Here is a 20,207-nt window from a genome sequence, read left to right on the forward strand (position 1 = left end):
TCACTGACTTGGGACTACATCGCGTTTAGTTGGTCAGTGAGAGCCCAAGGCAGTCGTCTCGAACTCGTGATCTCGCTCGCACTAGTGTTCGTAAAGTGGAACGCGATGCGTTACACCGCGAGTTCTTTAGTTCCTGAAGAGAGAGATTCATCGTAATGGATAACACCTGCTTCGATAGAAATGTCGGTATAACTTATGTATCGCATCGATATAAATTATAAAGCTTTACTTCTAGCATTTGTTTTAGAATTAAAATTTGTTTCTACATTTTCTGACTTGATAAACATCACAAGATTATAATGACACAGGAAAGTTTTCAATATTCTGCTCGATTGTCTTGAGTGTTAAAAAACATATTGCGCGTGAAGTTACGATACTATAGATAAGACACTAATTATTGACATCTGTAATCAATGTACGACGATGCTGAATATTGATTGTAGTGAGAAAAATTTCAAGATTAAGTATACAATTTTTCAGATACATTTTTCAAGCGCGTGCGTCAAATGTCGATGGAGGAAAAAAACATATCGCGTCTACGTGCAGAATACGATTGTAAAGTCAGTTTTTGTCGTAATTTTTTTTTTTGTAAGTCCACGGTTACGTTAATTAATTACATAGCAATGCGAAAGAGACATACAGACAGACGCAAATTAATTAGCGGAAGCACATCGTGAGTGTATGTTAAGAGTCATATAATTAGTGTCGCTGAACTGAAACCGATATAGCACGTGATTTACGGCAATTTTAAAAATACATTTTTTTTTCCATTATTTTAACATGTTTCGCGTGTTGCACGTATGTCATTTTAAAAATTTAAAGAAAAAAAATTGAGCGACGACAAAAACTATCCAGTAAGCTTGTTACAGGCTGAAATAAATGCTACAATTACGTGTTTGCGATAAAATTTGATTGTAAATTTGTGGAAAAGGTAATTAATACATTGCTTGATGAGCATATTTTATCATCTTTTGCAGCTATATTTTAGACAAGTGTCAATAATAAACAATATGCATATTGCTTCTTTCAAATCGTGATTTATCAAGAAATCCAATAATCGCGAGCAATCATTAAACGAAAATGTTATAAAAAACAACTTGATAAAGATATATTTAATGTATTTAGATTGATGCGCGCAAATTTAATGCTATATATTTTAGCATTTATCGCGCGACTTTGTTCGAAACAAGCAGCAAGAATAAAATCGGAAAAAGCGAAATAATTATAAAGATCGCAATTGATATACAATGCGGTGAATCATGTGGAGGGGATGGAAGTGTCGGGCTTAAAGATGTCTCGATCGAGGGTCCTCGCGTTCGCTCCGCGGCACTCGATCAACCCGTGCATTTATGTATTTCGTTTATTTTTCTCAATTACAAATAGTTTGCGTATTCGTCATGTCAAAGAGCGCTGAGTGCGTTCGGAGTTGGAAAAGCGTGACCACTTTTACCACAAGGTCAATCCGACCGTAAAAATGCAAGAAAGTTAATCATAAGGCACTGCTTATAGACATGCGACCGATCCAAATACGTTCGTAGTACAATTGAATTTTTGAAAAAAAATATATGGAAAAGAATCGAAAGAATCTTCCGATTACGTGTCAGTCTTCCATTACGTGAACCTTGAATTTGTTTCGTATAAAGATTAAGTCCAAACACACATTTCGCGCAGGGTGCATAATAATTTAACTCTGGCGTCTATTATCCTGTTACTTCTGTTCTGAACGCTATTACGCTTTATTCGTACCTATCAACAATCGTCTTACTAAGATACTACAGTGACATTCAAAAACGCACGACACTTTCTGAACTTTAGACAGCGTTATTTTAATTGCGAATGTAATTTATAGTTTTATTTTTTTCTAATTCGTTGTTTGAGATAAAATTTAATCAATTGTAATGATAAAGTTGAAGTAATATATATATAATCATTAAATTTCAATTTTTGACTAAGTTTTTGACACATCTTTTCTGTCTCCTCCATTTTCTCTTTTGCATAATGTCGAACACTTGTATTATGGATTTTATTAATACTTCAATTTTATTATTAATTGTGTAATTCGTTATTTTCGTGCGAACCAAATCTTGTCTTAATGTCGTAAATCATAAAGCAAATGTTTGCGTTGCGTTTATTATTTCGACATTAAAGCTAGCCTAATATCTGGCAGAAACGTTTGTAAGTTGTTTTTATGATATGACACAAATTCTATCGCACGAAAATCTGGCGTTTTGGAGCCAACTCTTTACGCTCCCTATCGTATCTAATTTGATTGTTAATCAGATGTTTAATCAGCTGAGCCTTTATATTTCCAAATTTTTGTATAAAGATTATAAGAATAATAGAAGATATTTAAAAAATTGTTGTCCCCAAAATGCGGTCATTGCATTATAAACTAATAATTTATATGTCATTAATATTTATAAAATTATTTTGCAGATTACAATATGACCGGAATAGATAATTTAGGCTATGACGATGTCGAGCCACGGGTAAGTTAATATTAAATCAGCTAAAAATAATGTAAATAAATAGAGAGCGTCCTAGTATAATGAATGATTTCCTTTTATTTCTTCCTAAAGAAGATAGACTATAAGAAATAAAAGTCAAATTTAATGGTTTCAACTAAACTCTATTGTGAGCATACTGATGACTCACAAAAGCTGTCTCCGTCGAAGAATAAAGAAATAACTTTATCTTTTTAAGCTAATGCGTCGTTGTCATAAAAATTATGTCTCTGTGCGAGTTACAATAATATTTATTCACGAGTTATTACACAGTTATTATACACGAGTTGTTACACAATCGGTTTAAAATTTTGTTTATTGAGCATAATCAGCGGCTATACATTTTGCACGCGACTTTACAGTCCGCAGTCAATTTTTAATATCGTTAATAATAAATCTGTGCACGTTAAATTGTCTGATTAAAAATACAAATAATATTAAGTTATTGCTCTTCCTTAATTAAATTAAAAATCGTTTTAATATATAAAGCCAATAGAGCAAGAGCTGGATCGATTTGCTCAAAAATTCCTTTTTTTATTATAAATTTATAATTTATAATTATTATTATATTAATAATGTTATCCCATCCACAATTTCAACAAAAGAATTTAGAAGACATAATAACTATTTTATTAAACAATAGTTACCCTTTAGATTTTATTTTCTTAACTATTAAAAATAGAATAAAATTTCATATACACAAGATTTTTAACAAAAATGACAATAACAACGCAAATACGAATAATAATAACAAAAGAAAGATTTTTACTGTGCCATATGTAAAAAATTTATCGGAACAATTTGTTCAAATCTCAAAAAATAACGATTGTATGTTGGCCTTTTCGTGCGACAATAAATTGAACAAATTTATAAAAACTGGAAAAGACTCTCTAGATAGGATGAACCAGTGTGAAATTGTCTATAAGATTTCTTGTCGAGACTGTGACGCTACGTACGTAGGACAGACAAAAAGACAATTACGGACTAGAATAAAAGAACACAGAACGGATATCAATAAAAAATCAGGCTCTCCCTCAGTTATTTCGTGCCACAGAATGGATTTTAATCATGACTTCAAATGGGACGAAATTGATATATTAGACAGAGAACCTTGTTACAGTAAAAGATTAACTTCCGAAATGCTACATATAAAAAGACAGAATACAGGACTGAACAAACAGGAGGACACAGAATCATTACCGGATACATATCTTCCAATACTCAAAAAATTCCCCACCCTGTAGTTTTCGTCTATAACCTATCCCCTCTTTCCTTTCCATCCTACATCTTTACCAGTCGAGCCCCATTCACAGCCGTGGACACATGTCACAGTTTTAATTTCTTTTACATAGTCGTTGACGAACCGTTCAAGGTATAGATATTCAAAATTAATTTATTTTTTTTTGTTTTTTATGTCTTTTACTTGTTTTAACTAATTGTTATAATTTCTTTCAATTTGTTTTGTTTTTCTAATTTTGCAAGTTAGACGGTCCGTGGCTTCACACGTATATAATTTTACTAACCACAAATATTGTACTACACGTTTTATCAGAGGTATTTATACACAGAATTTTTTTTCAATAATTTGTTTGAGCCGTGAGAATACCCCTAATTTGGTTGTTATTTTTTCACTTTAACAGAATGCGTTTCCTTAGTCAAAAAATATTACCAACGCTTCTCTAATTATGTACTAAATTTTATAATTTTTTGTATTATACTGAAGATGGCCACGTACCTTGGCCGAAATGTCTGTATAAATTTATAATAAAAAAAGGAATTTTTGAGCAAATCGATCCAGCTCTTGCTCTATTGGCTTTATATATTAAAACGATTGTCTAATTAATTTTTTTAATAGAAAATTAAAATCCTTTTGTGTATAAAAAACTAGCGCAAACAGTTCTCCGTAAATGACTCACAAAACTGATGGTGACTTAAGAAATAATTAACGAGTTTGCATAAATTTTACAATGTATTGTAGATGCTAATGATTAATTGTCATCGTCTATTCTTTTTAATTTGTAAAATAAGAGAGAAAAAGAGAGAGAAAGAGAGAGAGACTGACTTCTAATACTGAGACGCGCCTTGTACATGGAAATATAAATGGAAATATTATTCGCCATTCGGAGTACATAAAGAAATTTGTCGTTAACCGAAGTTCTTGGAGTAATCGAAATTGGGATAATTGAATTTCAAACACACCGCGCGTAGTTGTAGGAGCAATTTAAATGCTCGGGTCACGTGGTAGCCAGAGGGTAGATGGAACTGACTCATCCAGCTTCTCGTCTCGTTGCTTTTTACTCTTAATTGTTTTTCACAAATATACTGAATGTGTTATCGGCAAAAATCGTCTAATATAAATATTACAAATTAAATGAATGTTCGCTACAGAGCTGGAAGAAATAATGCTTAAATGCTGTAGGTCGTTTTTTTTTCACATCTTATCGCCATAGTCGCGTTAATTTTTAGATACATTTAAAAATATGGCTGATTTGTTTCCGTCTATATTTATACATTTTTATACATCCCGATCGTTTTATTGTATTAAAAAAAAAAACACTTCTCTGTTTTTTTGATCTCAAAATCTCCTATTGCATGTTTAAGCCCCATTTTAATCTTATGGACGATAAGCCAAAAGGGTTCGCAACTGTATCCCTTCACGCGCAACTGTACCCCCGCGCATTTTACCTGCCCTACGCGATATTTGCGTTCGCAAAAATTTGCATCCGCGTATTCTAAAAATTTGCATAAGTATATGTAAAGCGAAACTACCGGTAGGTTCGATATTGTCGTGCTTTTCTCCAAACAGACATCCGAGTTTACGTAAAATCTATAAAAAGCCAAATGTTACCGGCGCATTTTTTTCATTTTTGTATTCCTATGCATAAGCACTTTGCGTCGGGAGAATTTACCGCGAGTCTGCCGAAAGTTTAATATTCGCTGTAACTTTGGCATTCGTTGCAGAATCCACAACAGCACAGTCGCTTTTCGATTCCCCTATAAAATCGTTTAGCAACACATCGTCGTACATTCTCGCAAGAATTACGCTACATCTGTTAAATTGCGTTTGTGTATGCGCGAGTATCCGATATTATCTCCGCAGTCGCTCCCCCCCTCCGCCCGCCCCCTTCGGGATTGATTGGCTTTGGAACAGTTAATTTCGCAGCTTTGGTTTTTGCGGTTTAATGCCTCCGGGCTCGTTCGATTGAATTCCGGAAATAAACACGCAAAATAGAGCGGTAACTTACGAAGCGCATTGATGTTTATTTGTTCGGCTTTCCACAAATATCCTTCGTAATATCGGTAAGAAGAAAACATGATCTTACAATAGCTGAAATACGATAGAGTGTCTTTTCCATTGCTCCCTCCACGATCTGAAAATCCGACAAAACTCCCGAATGGAACGAATGGCAGGGAAGGTCTAGCCGCGCTTTTCGCTTCCACCGTAAATACTTATTTTCGGTAACATTGCTCGTGCGAACGAAGACGGAGTTTTCTGGCGGCTTAAAGCTGAGAAAAACGGGCCGAGTGCAATCGCGCTGCAATTAAGAAAAGTGGCGTTGCGCGCTATGACGAACATGTCAAAGAGAAAAATAATGGTGAAAAAAAGGGAAGACACGGAGCGGAAATCGCGGCGCACGCCGGCATTGTCTCAATTAATGAACCGTGCTCGAAAGCACGAGAAAAAGAGAAGGAGAGAGAGAGAGAGAGAGAGAGAGAGAGAGAAAGCGAGAGAGGCGAATGCTGTAAGAGTAGCGTCGGTGTAACTATCATGACGTATACGACTCCATTAAATAATCAGACTACACAAATAGTAATTAAAAAAAAACAATTCTTGTTCTTACTTATTTAATATAGGCTCTTTTCATTTTTAATGAGTTTTGCAGCGTAACGAATGTACTTGTATATATGATAAGTAGATACTCATTAAATGATACTTTACACAAGCAATTTATGCATGCTTGTGCTCACGATGCAGCACGTAATTATATTAGAATATGCAAACATAATTATGTAACACTTGTAAATAGTACAAAAGTATCGCGAGATTTCTAATTACGGTGTACATCATCGTACAAAAGTTTGGAGCATTTTATAACTTTTATGCAAAACCAAATGCAGCTATTTCTCTCTCTTTCTCTATCTGTCTTAATGTTTATGCAAAACGTACTCTACACGAGTAGAATTTAAAATTGAAACAGCAGCAAAATTGTAACATGTTAATTACTTACATGACATATCATTTATTAATACAAACGTATCTTAAAAATTTCACACGATGTTTGTTCAAAAGTATAGAGATTACGTCAGTGCGTGTATAAATCGACGAGGATAAAATTTCTTTTCGTTCGCACAATATTCTGCGCGTATTCGCATTTTCAGGTAGAAAGTACGAAAACGCGAGAGATCTAGATGGCAAACAGTGCATTTTATATTGCGTACCACAAAACGGCCTACCTGCTTTTTTCCGCTGAGAAATCCTCGGCAGGGAGGAAAACGTGTCGGCATAAAAGAACGTACGAATATCGAACGTGACGGAGACGCGCACAAAGCTCTTTTGAGACACTCGTTTTCATTTCGTACGAGAAAAGAGACCGTGTAGCGAAAGAGACCGCACGAAAGTATATTCCATTACACGGGAGTATAAAAAATCATCGTTTGCGCTTCTCGCAGTCGACGGGATAATCGCGGACGCGAAATATTTTACACGCCGGGATGCGCGTGAAGGACTTCCGATGCGATTTTCACAAGAGAATCGATTAGAAATCCGTGACTAACGTCAATCGCCATCCGAATGATGCGAGGGATGCGCGGACCAATCATTTTCCAATCAGCGTAAATCACGCGCCGTGACTCGCATTCGTAAAAGGGGATTAAAGATCGCATTAAGACAATCTAAAGATCTTCGGGCGCGCGAAGCGACGGGAGGAGAAACAGGATGTGTATCTCGAACGTTGACGAGATTTTATTAGAATTTAAGGTTAGTCGGAAATACAGTCATGTCATGATCTTTTCGACTTAGATTGCCTGTAGTTATGAACATTGCTTTTCACTTTTCGAACAACAAATTAGAAAATTATTAAAAGCTTCCTCTCAGTCCGCCACCGTATAGCTCGTCTGAGAGCTCCACGCCCTCGAGCATCGACACGGACCGTTGTTTGTCTACTGTCATAGGCGCCGCGATATACATCCCGCGCTTATAAAAAATATTGCAAATTTATGGCAATTTTTTGTCAAACACCGATCAGAACCTTGCAGTCTCGCGAAAGTGGGAATCAAAAAATCGGTCGTTGCTTAATCGCGGCGAGAATTTTCGCGACGCCGTTGAAGCACGAGGGAACGAAAGAGAGGCGTTTTGCATGACATGTAGATTTTGAAAGAAAATTCGACGCCTATGGGGTGAAATGGTCGCGTAAAGAGACGAACGTCCGTTCGCCGTCTTCTCGACGAGCAAAACCCATACTCGCTCTTGCAAGCGGAAGCCATGAATCTTTATTAAATCCACAAAATTTATGTTCAAGCGGTCGCGTGGCTCGTGAAACGTGTCCCGCGATAGTCTCCGAAAGAGTATTTATTTCCTCCCACGCTTTCCCGTACAATGTATGCGATCCCGGTTTGCTACGGTCATTTACATTGTGTAATGCGCCACTCCGCGCGTACACATGTGTATATATTACGCACAATGTAAGCCCCCTTTTTTTTATTTTATTTTCGCCCTCACCGAGCGAATTATTATCCGCGGAGCAAATGGACGCGATATTTAATTTGACGCGGTAAATAGCCGCCTCTGCAGACGGACACTTTCCATTCGCATAACTTCTCATTTAAATATGCCTGTAACAAAATTAATCCGTATAATTCCGTTAGTATTTTTCTTCCGCGTGATTTATCTGTTAAAAAATAACGGAAATCATGAAACCCGACAGTTTTACACGAATACGGGAAATTCCGGCACAATAATGTGTTTCGTGCTAGTCTCTTTAAAAGATGATATTATCACAGTGATTTATTTCGATCTTTTCGGCTCTACATGCTGATGTTATTGCCACAATAAATCTAGCAACGTCCGCAATGTTTGATATATCCGACCTGACTTATGTGTCTCTTCCAATTTTCCATCTTTCGCGCACTCCGAAATTCGAACAGAATAATGAAATTTTTCTAATCAATGTCGCATCCGTTTTATATTAATTCACAGCTAATGTATACCTCTTTATCTTTCTTTCAACTCGTATGACATTGATGATAACATACAATTATCTTGCTGTCAGTGTTTAATTTACAATTAGACTTATCTAACGCTGTATACATTTACAATTTATCTTACTTCCGTCTTGCTTTACTTTGAATGCTGTCGCATGCCATCAATCGTAAAACGTATACGACAGACATTGCTTAACGGAAAAAATAATATTTGAACAATACTTGATTAGTCAGCATTGTTGAAGTTTATATTGACATAATACTGACATAATCGAGATACCGTTAATATTTCGTAACGATGCTTTAAAATATTCAACCAAATCAAAAATTTTGCAAAATCAATTTTGTAAAAATTAGCATTTCCGCTCGACAAAACTATGAGATTCTGATAAACAGTTTTGGCTATTTATCGCGAAGTTATAATACTGTTAAGTATAGTGCTTTAAGCCGAGCAACGGCGAATGTAAACGGCTGTGTTTCGCGTCTTATCTATTCCTCTTCCGACGATGATAATATCGATAACAATGATGCCGAGAAGAAGAGAACTTTACAAAATAGTCGGCAAAGCTAATAACGAATGTTCGCTAATTAGCGGATTGAAACGCGAAAGCGAGCATATGCGTCAATGACGAATACGCACGTCAAGCGCTTATTAGTCGGTTCAGCGGTTTCACTCGCTCAACAAACTTCACGTTATTACGCAAAGTGCATAAATTTTTGCGAAAGCCAATAAACCCTGATCACATTTAAATGACGGGCGGAATCGGGTAACTCGCTCGTCTTGACAGCGAAGCAACAGCTAGTAGGGATGGTTTATAGCGGATCGGAGTAGAGAGAGTAGGAAGAGAGCTAGGGTGGTAGGGGCAGCGCGATGTGAAAGAGAAAGAGACAGAGAGAAAGAGTGAGAAAGAGTGGAAAGGGGTAGTAAAGAGGGAGAGACAGAGAGAAGGAGAAAGAGGGAGAGAGGGAGGGGAGGAGGCAGAATGGGGAGCAGAAGAGGAAAGAGCATGTCTGTAGCGATAAAAGCTCGGGTGGGTGGTGTTGGTGGTGGTGTATACCGGTGTTTTAACTCACGGGGAAAACTGTAAGAGGCAGGAGCGCGAGCGCGCGAGCTTGGAGCCGCGCGCGGGTGCGGGATTTCAGTCGCGTGCAACGCGCGCTCCCGGTCGCCACGGTTCATAGGTGTTCATCGATAGGTGTTTCCCGATTCCAAAACGATCTCCCGACGGAGAATCGAATAACCGCGCGAGCGTGAAGACGTGTGCGCGTGCAACCGAGAGTCGACTTTCCGTGTAATTTAGAAAAGGTCCTTTTCCGCATCGAACGTGCGGAATGTTTTTTCCCAACAAGTTCGCGCCGCGCGGAGGAATACTCGAGTTTCTCGGCTCGGTGTGATCAGCGAAGAAAGAAAGAAAGAAAGAAAGAAAAAAAAAAAAGAGAAAAAAATTACTCGTTTGATAAAGCGAGCTGTGTAATTTCTGTCACGCGGTATGATAAATTCGTGATAACGCTATGAGACCGTTACGTTATTCGCGATACATTTGCATATACGGAGTCTGACGGAGTCGATGAGATAGAGCACGACCTTCGCGATGCAATTTCACGGAATGATTTATATCCCGTCGATGCGTCTCCGCCGGGGAAAATCGTAATTAAAGCTTCGCGAAGGCAAAAAGTATTGCTAAACGGAGGGGGGAAGAAAAGAGGAGGGAAGAAAAAAAGAAGAAGTGCGAAACGGAGAGTGGAAATTAAGGACAATAATATTTGATATCGAACGGCAGAAATACAAACGGGTCTTCTCAGCTTTGAAAAATTCAAGACTGCGCGATAAGAATAACGCGATGAAGTACACTTTTAGAGTCTCTAACGATTAATAGAGTGAAAACTTACATGGAAGGTGCCGTCGACTTTTCTTCCAAAAGAAAATAAATTATGAGAATCGCGATTTTTGAACGACCAAGTGAAAGCGATCTATCTCTATCGAGTGAATTTTAGATATTAGTGAAATATTTTAGTATTAAATATTTATATATATATTCTCGCTATTGCGTCGCTAAAAATTCAGAGCTTTAAAGCTACGTTAAGTGGAAACGCTAAGTGGAATACATAGATTATTATCGCGCTCCTTGAAATTTATCGATAACTATGAGGGACAAATTTACATTTAGTGTGAGTATTATTTATATACTATATGTATGTTATCATTTTTATTTTCTCTCTCTCTCTCTCTTTCTCTCTCGTATATTTTTAATAAATTATCATAATTTGTTGAAAGAATTAAAAAAAAAGAGCAAATAACACAAATTTCTAACTAATATTTGAGTCGCTCAAAAGTCAAACTGACTAATTGCATCAAATAAAACTCTATCAACTTATTTTATTTGCGAAAAATTAAACACCAATCATGTGCTTTGGTACTAAAATTGCAAAAAGTAGAGTTAATCGATTTGGCTTCTCAGCGACTCGTTTGTGACCAACATTACGTGGAATAAAATGCGCATAAACTATCGCGTTCTAAACCATTAATCATAGAAACTGTAGCGTATTTCTTTTCGTCATAATATTTAGAATCTCTTATGCTGTTTCGCGTACATTGCGCGTTCACTGAATTCATTGTTATCGCTTTATCGCTTGATGCCGTGAACATTTCGTAAAACCGTCAATAGCTGATCTTGATGCATAAATAAAGGCACGCTGTGCGAGATGACTTACGCATATCTCGAATGATAACAATAAATTCTCGTTGATGTAATTTACAGTCGGGAGTGTCGGACATGCACGAGACCCTGTCTAGCTTTCCGGAACAGTTTGGAGATGGCCCGAGGAAACCGGAAATAAAGCCGGAAATTCTGAAGGAGACGGATAGGACTGCGAACAATCTGAAGTGCGGTTGGTTCTGGTTCAGGCCAATTTACTTGCAGAGATTTCGCACCGCAAAATGGGCGCTTTTCTGGCTGTGCTGGGCCGGGGCTATGCAAGGTACGCAGCTTAGATGACAAATATGCGCCTCGTGCGCGAGTCTCGCTAGAAAATATTTCCCAATAAATCGCGACTCGCGCTGTTTCGTCGCAAAGTCCTTCATAATAAGTGGCGTAACGGCGTTAGTTGGGGCTAGCGCGCCTTAGTTCGTCCCCTGCTCTTATCAGCATTGGTGCGTAAAGCGTTCCTTCAATCATCCGAGATTAGGCGCGACTGTCAGAGACGCGAATGTTTTTATCTCGACTTTCTCACGATTTCACATATATCTCGCATCAAACGCATGTTTCTAATAATCTCTCGAGAGCGTTCGACGCGGTACAACGTGACGCGTTATGTAACGACCGATATGTTCGAACGCGATTTCGGATCGCGCTGTCGGTTCCGCGAAGACGCGAAAGGACGACAACGGAAAATCGAGTTTGCTCGATCGATATCAGCAATTATAATTTTTAATCGAACTGCACACCGCTCGATTTCACAAGCAGGGAATATCGCGAAATTAATATCTGATATAAGATTGTTGCAAGCCTGGCGGAAAGACTTGTCACTTTGTTTCGTCGTGTTTTGACTCGCGACTGCTGATCGTTTCAACGGCCGAACATTCATTGTTGCAGGAATGGTCGTGAATGGTTTTGTAAACGTCGTCATAACAACGATAGAGAGGAGATTCGGACTGAAATCATCGGAGACGGGATTGATAGCGGGTGGATACGATATCGCCAGCTTTCTCCTCCTCGTACCAGTAAGCTATCTCGGCGGCCGGGCTAAAGCGTCGAAACCAAGGTATAACGCTCGCGTGTGTGTCGCCACGGACTCCATTGTCTTGTGCATTAATATTAATACAGACATCTCCTCCACGCGACGATTCTCATAAATATTAATCTTAACGCCAGTCCGTTCAACACTGCCGGCGTTAATTTCCATCCCGTTTCTTTGCAATGAACACTTCCTAGCCCGTAATTGGCAATTGATAGTCTTAAAAACATCTCAAACTTCGAGCCGAGAATCCGAGGACACTTTTCAGCCGCGATCATCTTTTCCAAATTATTCTGTTTAGATTTACAAAATGAACGTAATACGTTCTGTAAAATATAGTATTTGCGATGGTAGTTTTTTTTGTTGCATTTTTATTCGATTCGGCTTAAGATCTTTTAAGATAAGTAATGTAAATCTACTTGGTTTCAATTATGAATGTTTGGAATGTCTTAGGTATATCGGTGTAGGAGTTTTAGTCTTAGGTATAGGAAGTCTGCTATTTGCATCTCCGCATTATCTCGCTGGGCCATACAGAGGGGATCAGCAGAAAGAAAATATATGCCAAGGTGTAGCTAATGTGACGAGCCACTCGGTAAGCGACCATATCATCATATCAATATAGATTTTTTGTAACCAAATTTTTTCTTTGCATATCAGTATAAACTTGTTGAAATTCTCTCTTTCTGCGTATTAATACAGATTTTGCGTGTCGAAATTCTTCCTTTCGCGCGTCCAAATTTATTATCACGCTACGTGGCAATTGCGAAGATATTGACTTGCCGATAATATCTTCTAATAAATGAACGCGTCTGTGTTTATATCGAATACGCGTATGAAACTCTCGTTAAACTTCAAACGAAATTTTCACCACGATCACGCGATGATAAGTATAATGCGTATAATTCAAACGTGTGTCACTGGTCGAAACTCGTTTATAATTCCGCACTTTTCTCGATTTTCGCTTCTATTTATGTAGTTCTCCTAATGAACCGGCGACGCCAGATTTATCATTATTTCGGCCACTCAGATATCCTGCACGGATCAATCTGCCGTTCAAGCGGAGCCAGAGCCTTACAGTGGCGTGTACTTAACCATATTTCTGGTAGCTCAGCTGTTACATGGCGCCGGTGCGGCACCTTTTTATACGCTTGGGGTTACGTATTTAGACGAAAATGTCTCGAAAAAGATGTCCTCCGTGTATCTAGGTAAGACGCGATTATACGCGCGATGACGACCCTCCCCGAAGAAATCCGGCGTGCAAAAATTCAATTTTCGAGAAAAAGACACATTCAAAATTTGCAATAAAAGCTTGTACCGCGTTAATGCAGTAATTCATGTTGTTGGTTCAATTTAGTTTTGCGTTTGCTTTATAATAAATTTCGAACGAGCTTTTAATTTTCTTTGTTCATTATCTCTCCAAAAATAACGTAAAGTTCTTTTCTTGAAAACTCGATTTCTTCACAATTTCAAAAATAACGATCTCGGACGGGTTTTAATGAAAAAACAGATGGCTCATAAATATTGAATCTATCTAAGATCTAAACGTCTGAAAGTTTCATCATAAGCCGGATTTTGTCGGAGAGGTCAGAGCATATAAATATTTGATCAATTTTAACACGCAAAATGTATTGTCAGGTATTTACTACACTATGGCCATAATAGGACCTGCATTAGGCTACGTCGTCGGCGGAGAATTATTAAAGATTTACACAGATTTTCTTACGGTGGACTCTTCGGCGTAAGTAGTTATTTCGATAAATGCATAAAAATTCACTATATATTGTTAACTCTCGTAGAATATAAGATATCTTTATCGTCGCGGAAAGATGAGATAGACGCGGATATTCTATTCACGAAAGTACGTGTCGCAAAAAATATATCGTAGTCGTCGAATGAAAACGGGGAAAAACGATCGTGCCATCGGAATTCGTCTCTTCCTGTTGTCACGCTAAACGCATTTTCTATTTTTTTTTTTTCCCCCTGATAACATGCAGGAATGTTTAGTTGCGCGTCAGCGGCAACTTTATTAAATTCTCGCGAGGATTTATCGGCCGTTTGCTCCGATCTGTCTGACGGTGTGTACCCACACACGTGACCGGATGCATACGGACATGATAACACATGCGCGTCGACGTTGCGGTTTTCGAACGGAATAACTCACCGATCTGATGATATACAAATGCGCGCATTCGTCATTTCGCCGCTAATATTTGAGTGACGTGCGTATATTGGCAGTTTGCAGGAAATTCAATATCGACAGTGAAATTTTCCCCGGTAACAAAGTGCCAATTAAATGGCGCGTAATCGAGCGAACGTGTGTAATCGGAACTTGATTCGATTAACTGCTTTCCAAAAGTAATTGTAGTACAGTGTAATGATTTGACTTCAAACGCATTGTTGTGTATTCGATACTCGAACGGGGGGGAAAAAAAAAAAATGAGAGAGAGAGAAAAAATTCTACCCCGACGAGTATGAAAAATGGAGAGACACGTGCTTCTTACTATAATACGTCGACGGCCGGTAAAAATATTCCGCAGGATCATTAGAGCGTATAATGGGCCGAGATTAATAGTGCGTGTAACTCCATCGATATATAATATATCCCGCGGGGAAAATGTCAAGCGGTGAACCAATGTTTGACGATGACGCCGACGCTACCCTTCAAAATTGTCGGCTCATCCCCCGGCACTTAGGACACAATCAAGTTCCATTTGTCTACGCGTCTCTCCGCGGAGTTATCCCCCCCCCCTTCCCCCCCCCTCCCCTAGCGCACCCCCACGTCCCTCCGTCGACCGTTGAGTCACTGTGTCGCGCGAGAATCTAATTAATCTTTTAGTCAAAGCAACAATTTTTTTCCCCCCCGCAGTCAATATATTTGCGAGTCCGCAAATCGAATTATGCCGATTTCCCAGGGAGCTCGTTGCTCTTTCGAATTCGGACGACCGAGGGCTATCGGTCGGTTTGCTTTCGAGGGTGAATCGCGTAATTTTGTAACCCAACAATTTCACGTCACTTAAATATGAGAGAAAAAAAGAGAATAGAGTAAAGCAGTCGCGATGCGGTTTAAAACGAGCATTTTTGTGGTTGCAATTACATCCTTTCTCTTTCGCGGAGAACGCGACGCACGAGGTAAAAGAACGCAAAAGTAAGGCAGAATGATTCGTATAACAGGCGTTGCTCTTCTATCGCTACAAGTGAGAGTTGTTCGTATATGCGCCGCGCGTTTAATTTCGCAGTTAAATGAAAAGTTTTGCCGAAGAAACAGCAGCAGATGCGGCCGGCGGCTCCAAGCTAGCCCGAAGTCAACGACCGCTCTACGTGCACTTTTCTCAGTTTTCCGCTTCTCACTTTCAAGTTTCTTCCTTCCGCGATAAGTTACATAGATGTAGTTGTATTGCCGTGCCGTGTTCTATAGCAATGGGATCGAGCGTTATTCAAATTACTTTGGTCTTTTTTTTCAAAGCGGATATCGGGTTGTCTCCAGATGTATGATAGCATACATACGTAAATTCTTCTTTCACGTGCTTTTTTCTTTCTAACCGTGCGCTCTTTAGGAAAACAGCATATCCCATCAATACATTTTCATAAATTTCTGACGATTGAGAAGAACGCCGCACGCGGGAAGAATTTATTAACACTCTTTTTTTCAAATATTGAACAATTCTTTGTTAGCAATATTAATATTTATGTGGGCGGTATAATTTGCAAGTTTTTATCGCGCGAAATTTCTTATTGCACAAACGTTTAGAGGAAACAAAGAGACTGTTTTTTTTTTTTGCAGGGATAATACTTCTCTTTCAATATTTCCATTTTGATTGATCGATAATTACGTGTTGCAAATTCGTTCGAGCCCGTCGCTACGCGTCGAGCTTCGACGAAATTGCCAGAGAGTTTTGTACAGTTAAATGATTATGCCATCAACATGGAAACTACGGATACTTTTAGTGTATCTCTCGCCACTGACAACTTGTCGAAAAAGTTACATAAGCTTCGGAAGTCAAGAGTTCCCAGCTGCGCGAAATTAAAATTGTCAAATCGCCATTAGACGAGAATACGTAGATCGTAAAGTCCCGATATTTATTTTTAGATGCGCGCTTCTCTTACACATTTTTTTCTTTTTCGTATAGAAAAATCGGTTAGATATTTTCGTTCGCGTCAATTCGTTCATTTGATGTAAAAATCGAAAGCCTTAGTCGGCGCACTAGTTTTACTCGTGTCCATTATCGTTATAAGACTTAAAATAGAGAATCGAAGTCTCTCTCTCTCTCTCTCTCTCTCTATTTCTCTCAGTACTCATGTAGAACAGAAATTCTAAATTTAATGTTAGAAAGAAGATTTGTCAATATTTCACTGAATTTATTGCACTTTGAAATCATTGAACTTTAGGATTGGGCTAACTCCAGACAGTAACGTCTGGATTGGTGCATGGTGGATCGGGTTTTTGGCAGCGGCTGTCATCTGCTTCGTTATCGCGATACCTGTTTTGGCATTCCCAGCAATTTTACCTGGTACGATTTTACACTTCTACTTGCTTTAATGATCCATTAATGAGATAAATTTGGAAGTGTGTCGGAAATGAAAAATATAGTATTAAGTGTAAGTGTGCCCTATTAAATGATAAACGGTATAAATAGGATCGGAGGAATTAGCCAAGGATAGAGTGTCGGAGGCGCATGAGAAATCGACTCGATCCTCCACCGCGGGAACGGGAGAAGCGTTTTCCAAAATACGTGAGCTGCCACGTGCTTTAACCGAGTTGCTCGGAAACCCAGCATTTTTTATGCTAAACTTGGCCGGTGCCAGTGAAGGATTACTGATCGCCGGATTTGCCGCTTTCCTGCCGAAACTGATTGAAAATCAATTCAGCGTCAGTGCCAGCTCGGCCGCGTTACTGATGGGTGAATAATGTCGCAACTCAATTAATAATCTATCAGGCTAGGGCCAGCATGTAAGGTAATTTAACATTTGCGCGATCCGTCATTTTTTACGAAGCTTCAAAGCTTGACGCGACGTGAGAAAGAAAGTGACAAGCAAACAACAGCGAATAAATTTGGTATTAATAAATGAAATATCGATCGCCGCTTTGATTCGTGTTATAACAGCAGAGTGCTCTGATTTTTAGGACTGGTAACCGTGCCAGCGGGAGGCGGCGGTACTTTTCTCGGCGGCTATCTTATAAAACGTTTCAACCTACCCTGCTCTGGCATCTTGAAATTTTGTCTATTAGCCACGGCTGCCTGCATTGCTTTCACGCTATGTTTCTCGCTCAACTGTCCAAACTTAGATTTCGCCGGGTTGACTGTGCCCTATCAAAATATTACGAGGTTTGTTGTCAAAATCGATGAATTTATAATTTGGTGAATTGCATAACTTGTCTTGTATATCGAATTGCGCTTATTATTTGAAATGATATTTAATTACAGAAAAGTTGCATTATCTTTGGAAAATACCTGCAACAGCGGCTGCGGGTGCTCCAAATCGCAATTCGACCCCATATGCGGCGTTGACGGAGTCACGTATTATTCACCCTGCCACGCTGGATGTAACCGGGAAACTCCGATAAATAACGTCAAAGTTAGTTATAACTTTATTCTCTAGTATAAATTATACGTCCCAGATTCACCGCATCAACCGTCAATGGCAGATTCCTGAAATCATTGGAGACAAAAATACCAAAATATTAAAACTGCAATTGTTTTTTAATGGAAAGGGTTTAAAGTTGACCAATCAGTTTGTCAAAGCTTTGGCCGCTCACATGTTGAAAGTGAGATATCGCTTTAAATTATCGATATATTATTAAAATGATTTTATAAGCTTATCTTTTTCATAACGCGGTTAACAATTTCGACAAATATTGTTATAACAATAGCTTAAAAATGATTTAGAATGCGATGCGCATCGAACTGTCAAAACTCTCGTGCGAAGCGTGTCATAGATGAATGATATTTCTCATATAATAAGAATACAAAAATCAATATGTGCGACGTGGCTGAGCACGCGAAGTTTTGACAAGTTAATTGGTCAGCTTGAAACCTTTCCCATTTATTTCGCGAATGACATATCATAATTCATCTTTCTGTAGAAAGTAAGTTTGACGGCATTTCTTCTTCCAGATATACACCGGTTGCAGCTGTATACACACACCGGCAATGAATCTAACAACCGATAATACCGGCGACGTTGTTCAGTACGAAGCTATCAATACTACATGCAGCAGCAAATGCTCGTACTTGTGGCTGTTTATCGTTCTGGCGTTTTGCAATATGTTCATGACCTTTCTCTGCACAATGCCGGCACTCTCTTCCACATTACGAGTCGTGCGCGACGATCAGCGATCGTTCGCGCTGGGCATTCAGTGGATCAAAGTGCGGATTTTAGGAACAATTCCGGCGCCCATGGTATTCGGCGCTCTCATAGACGACACCTGCATTTTGTGGAACCAAACGTGCGAGGGCAGAGGAGCGTGTCTCGTATACGATAATTATTACATGAGCAGGTAAAAGATATATTAAACGATGCAGCCTTTACGTAAGATGCGCGCTAATTCCAAGCGTCAAATACATTTTTCAGATACATGCTCGCTCTGGCATTTATCGGGAAAGCGGCTTCGCTCCTATTCTTTTTTCTCGCATGGTGGACGTACGTTCCGCCTGGAAGCAGAGGAAGCATCGACCAAAATTCTCGGCAACAAAACACGGCCACTTTAATGCTGAACAACACATCCCAAGAAATTCAAATAGTACCATCCACAATAACGTAAACTCGGCTTTACCTCGCACCTTAGAAAGTTACTCTTTGAGAGCCACTGCTTTATAGGAATACGGTAGAAGTAATCACAGTTTGCTACACGGATAAACGTTCCGACAAATAAGTGTTCCAACATTCTCTTTTATGGGACAAATCTTAAAAACACAAAGTGATCAAGTGTATGAGCGTTAATATATATCGTGCAGCCGCAAGAGAAGTGACGCAAGTCACAAATAATTCAACTCTTCCTGATTGAAGGTCGATGTATTCAGAACACAATTCGCACACAAAACGAAATTCGAAAAATTTCGACTTCTGTCATCTTTCTTGCGGGTGTGCGACGTGCACGTAAGTAAATATCAAGATAGTATAAATGCATAAATGTTAATACAGTGCGAAAAGTGTTGCGAAAAACTCTTCCTCACATGCTGAAAAAGATGACGAATTTTTGATAGACCTATAACTAAGGTTCGAGAGTCGATCGAAAGGAAAATGAACTCTGACGAACGTACCAAAGAGCCTATGTAAAATTTTTATATCCTCTTCTCCGATAATAAGTGAAACTGCCGTAATATCATAAGTACGAAGCAAGTATCCGGTTTGTGCAGCTCAAATTTTGGAATTCTATTTATAACAACTTTTGTTACCCTAAACGTAACGTCTACCGATATTGTCAATTAAGGATTAGTCACATTTTCTAACGATGAAAAAAAATATTAGTAGTAATTTATATCCTAAAAAAACGCAACATGCATGAATTTTTCGAAGATAAATTTCGAAAATCTTCGAAATTTTTATCGATATATCAACGCCTTGATAATTGTCGTATATTGTATCGTCGATTTGATATCAAACTTTTTGCGTCGTTTTTCACTATAATTATTTTTGTTAAATAGAAAATGCCAATATGTCTAGAGCACATATTATACATGTCACCAATAAAAAAATTAGTGAAATATGTTACACAAGCTAAATTTGCTTTCCTTCTATGTAATATTTTTACTGTTTATCTGTGGCCGA

The 20,207-nt window shown here is 38.5% G+C and overlaps 1 protein-coding gene across 3 annotated transcripts; it reads left to right on the forward strand.

Annotated features, from left to right (window-relative positions):
• Positions 1 to 41: 41 nt before the first annotated feature.
• Positions 42 to 20,145, forward strand: Oatp26F (Organic anion transporting polypeptide 26F). 3 transcript variants are annotated; one of them, XM_012377902.2, is made up of 13 exons: positions 42 to 182; positions 2,437 to 2,489; positions 11,465 to 11,684; positions 12,299 to 12,467; positions 12,894 to 13,032; positions 13,468 to 13,645; positions 14,076 to 14,178; positions 16,827 to 16,948; positions 17,075 to 17,338; positions 17,563 to 17,764; positions 17,864 to 18,014; positions 18,554 to 18,936; positions 19,011 to 20,145. In XM_012377902.2, the coding sequence occupies exons 2-13, from the start codon at positions 2,445 to 2,447 to the stop codon at positions 19,198 to 19,200; spliced, it is 2,166 nt and encodes a 721-aa protein (XP_012233325.1). In that variant the 5' UTR covers positions 42 to 182; positions 2,437 to 2,444; the 3' UTR covers positions 19,201 to 20,145. The 3 variants fall into 3 exon arrangements, with proteins under 3 accessions (XP_012233325.1, XP_067214968.1, XP_012233326.1); XM_067358867.1 differs by lacking the exons at positions 42 to 182; positions 2,437 to 2,489 and adding an exon at positions 7,426 to 7,482; XM_012377903.2 differs by lacking the exons at positions 42 to 182; positions 2,437 to 2,489 and adding an exon at positions 9,156 to 10,874.
• The last annotated feature ends 62 nt before the right edge of the window (positions 20,146 to 20,207 follow it).

Source organism: Linepithema humile, chromosome 7 (assembly GCF_040581485.1).
Source record: "Linepithema humile isolate Giens D197 chromosome 7, Lhum_UNIL_v1.0, whole genome shotgun sequence".
Lineage (NCBI taxonomy): Eukaryota > Metazoa > Arthropoda > Insecta > Hymenoptera > Formicidae > Linepithema > Linepithema humile.

What these genes read in the sequence shown, in the direction of transcription:
- Oatp26F (XM_012377902.2), top strand. Translation starts at nt 2,445, where the DNA reads ATGACCGGAATAGATAATTTAGGCTATGACGATGTCGAGCCACGG. An exon ending in CTGGGCCGGGGCTATGCAAG is followed by an intron (nt 11,685 to 12,298) that starts GTACGCAGCTTA and finishes TCATTGTTGCAG; the next exon opens with GAATGGTCGTGAATGGTTTT. An exon ending in CCCTATCAAAATATTACGAG is followed by an intron (nt 17,765 to 17,863) that starts GTTTGTTGTCAA and finishes ATTTAATTACAG; the next exon opens with AAAAGTTGCATTATCTTTGG.